This window comes from Mus caroli, chromosome 5 (genome assembly GCF_900094665.2).
Source record: "Mus caroli chromosome 5, CAROLI_EIJ_v1.1, whole genome shotgun sequence".
Classification (NCBI taxonomy): Eukaryota; Metazoa; Chordata; class Mammalia; order Rodentia; family Muridae; genus Mus; species Mus caroli.
Window position 1 is genome coordinate 129,986,854 of NC_034574.1, and position 970 is coordinate 129,987,823.

The following is a 970-nucleotide window of genomic DNA, read 5'->3' on the forward strand; positions in this document are numbered from 1 at the left end:
ACACAGGAGGGGCTGTCAGGCTCCTACTCCAGACAGACACTCAGAGGATCCTGCGGCTGCAATCCCCCCACAAAAGCCTCATGGTGTTATGTAGTAAGTCACGTGGTGCCTCAGCATCCAGCAGCCCCATCTGTCTCCATCCCCTTGATATTGACACTCTGCAGGAATTCTCCATCCTAGGCTGCTCCGTGCCCTCCCGTCCAAGGCTTTCTTGAAGCNCNACAGGAATGACAAGACCCAGCCCTGGACACAGATCCCACCTGCCTTCTCTCANGACACCTCACCTGTCTCTCTCAGGTGGGGAGGTGAANGGGTTGCTCTCTGAGAGTTTGTGCCTCCAGAAAAACCTTACCTGAACAGGTATTATTGGCATCTTGTACTTGAACTTCTGTTGCATTCTTGATTTTTGTCTCCAGGTTTTTGACGACGGTATCTAATGTGTTTTCGAATCCTGGGGTGTACTTGGCCTTCAGGATGACATCATAATCCACCACGATACTGCCTTTGCTGGGGANAGAGGGGTGGAACACTTGAGCATCCTCTTGTGGTCATCTCTGCTACTCATCCTTTTCACCCCTTCCCTGAATAGGATCTGCCTCCTCTACAATCCTGAGAAGGGTTCCAGGCAGGAGGATTGAGAGCTCGAGGCTATCCTGGGCTATGTAGTGAGTTTAAGCTAGCCTACAGTACAGAGCAAGGTTTTATCAGGAAAGACAGAGAGATGAAGACAGGGAAAAAGAGGGAGATAGAAAGACAGGGTTTAAATGTGACTCTGACTCCCCAAGGGCTGTCAGAAGCACACGGAGAGAAACACACAGACACAGACAGACAGACAGACAGACAGACAGACAGACAGACAGACAGACAAGGCATGTATGTATTGGGGAGCTCTGGAGAAATGTCGCTCAGCTAGCTAAGGGAGTCTCTGTTGTGTAAACATGAGGAACTGGATCCAGGTGTTCAGGTAAAA

General features: G+C 50.1%; 1 protein-coding gene across 1 annotated transcript in view; it reads right to left on the bottom strand.

The window, feature by feature from the left end:
* The window catches only part of LOC115031118 (mucin-2-like), a 28,821-nt gene that overhangs the window by 7,131 nt on the left and 20,720 nt on the right, over window positions 1–970 (bottom strand). Inside the window, exon 5 of the mRNA XM_029477813.1 lies at window positions 353–507. Within this exon, the coding sequence (XP_029333673.1) occupies window positions 353–507 (155 nt within the window). The remainder of the gene's footprint in view (window positions 1–352; window positions 508–970) is intronic.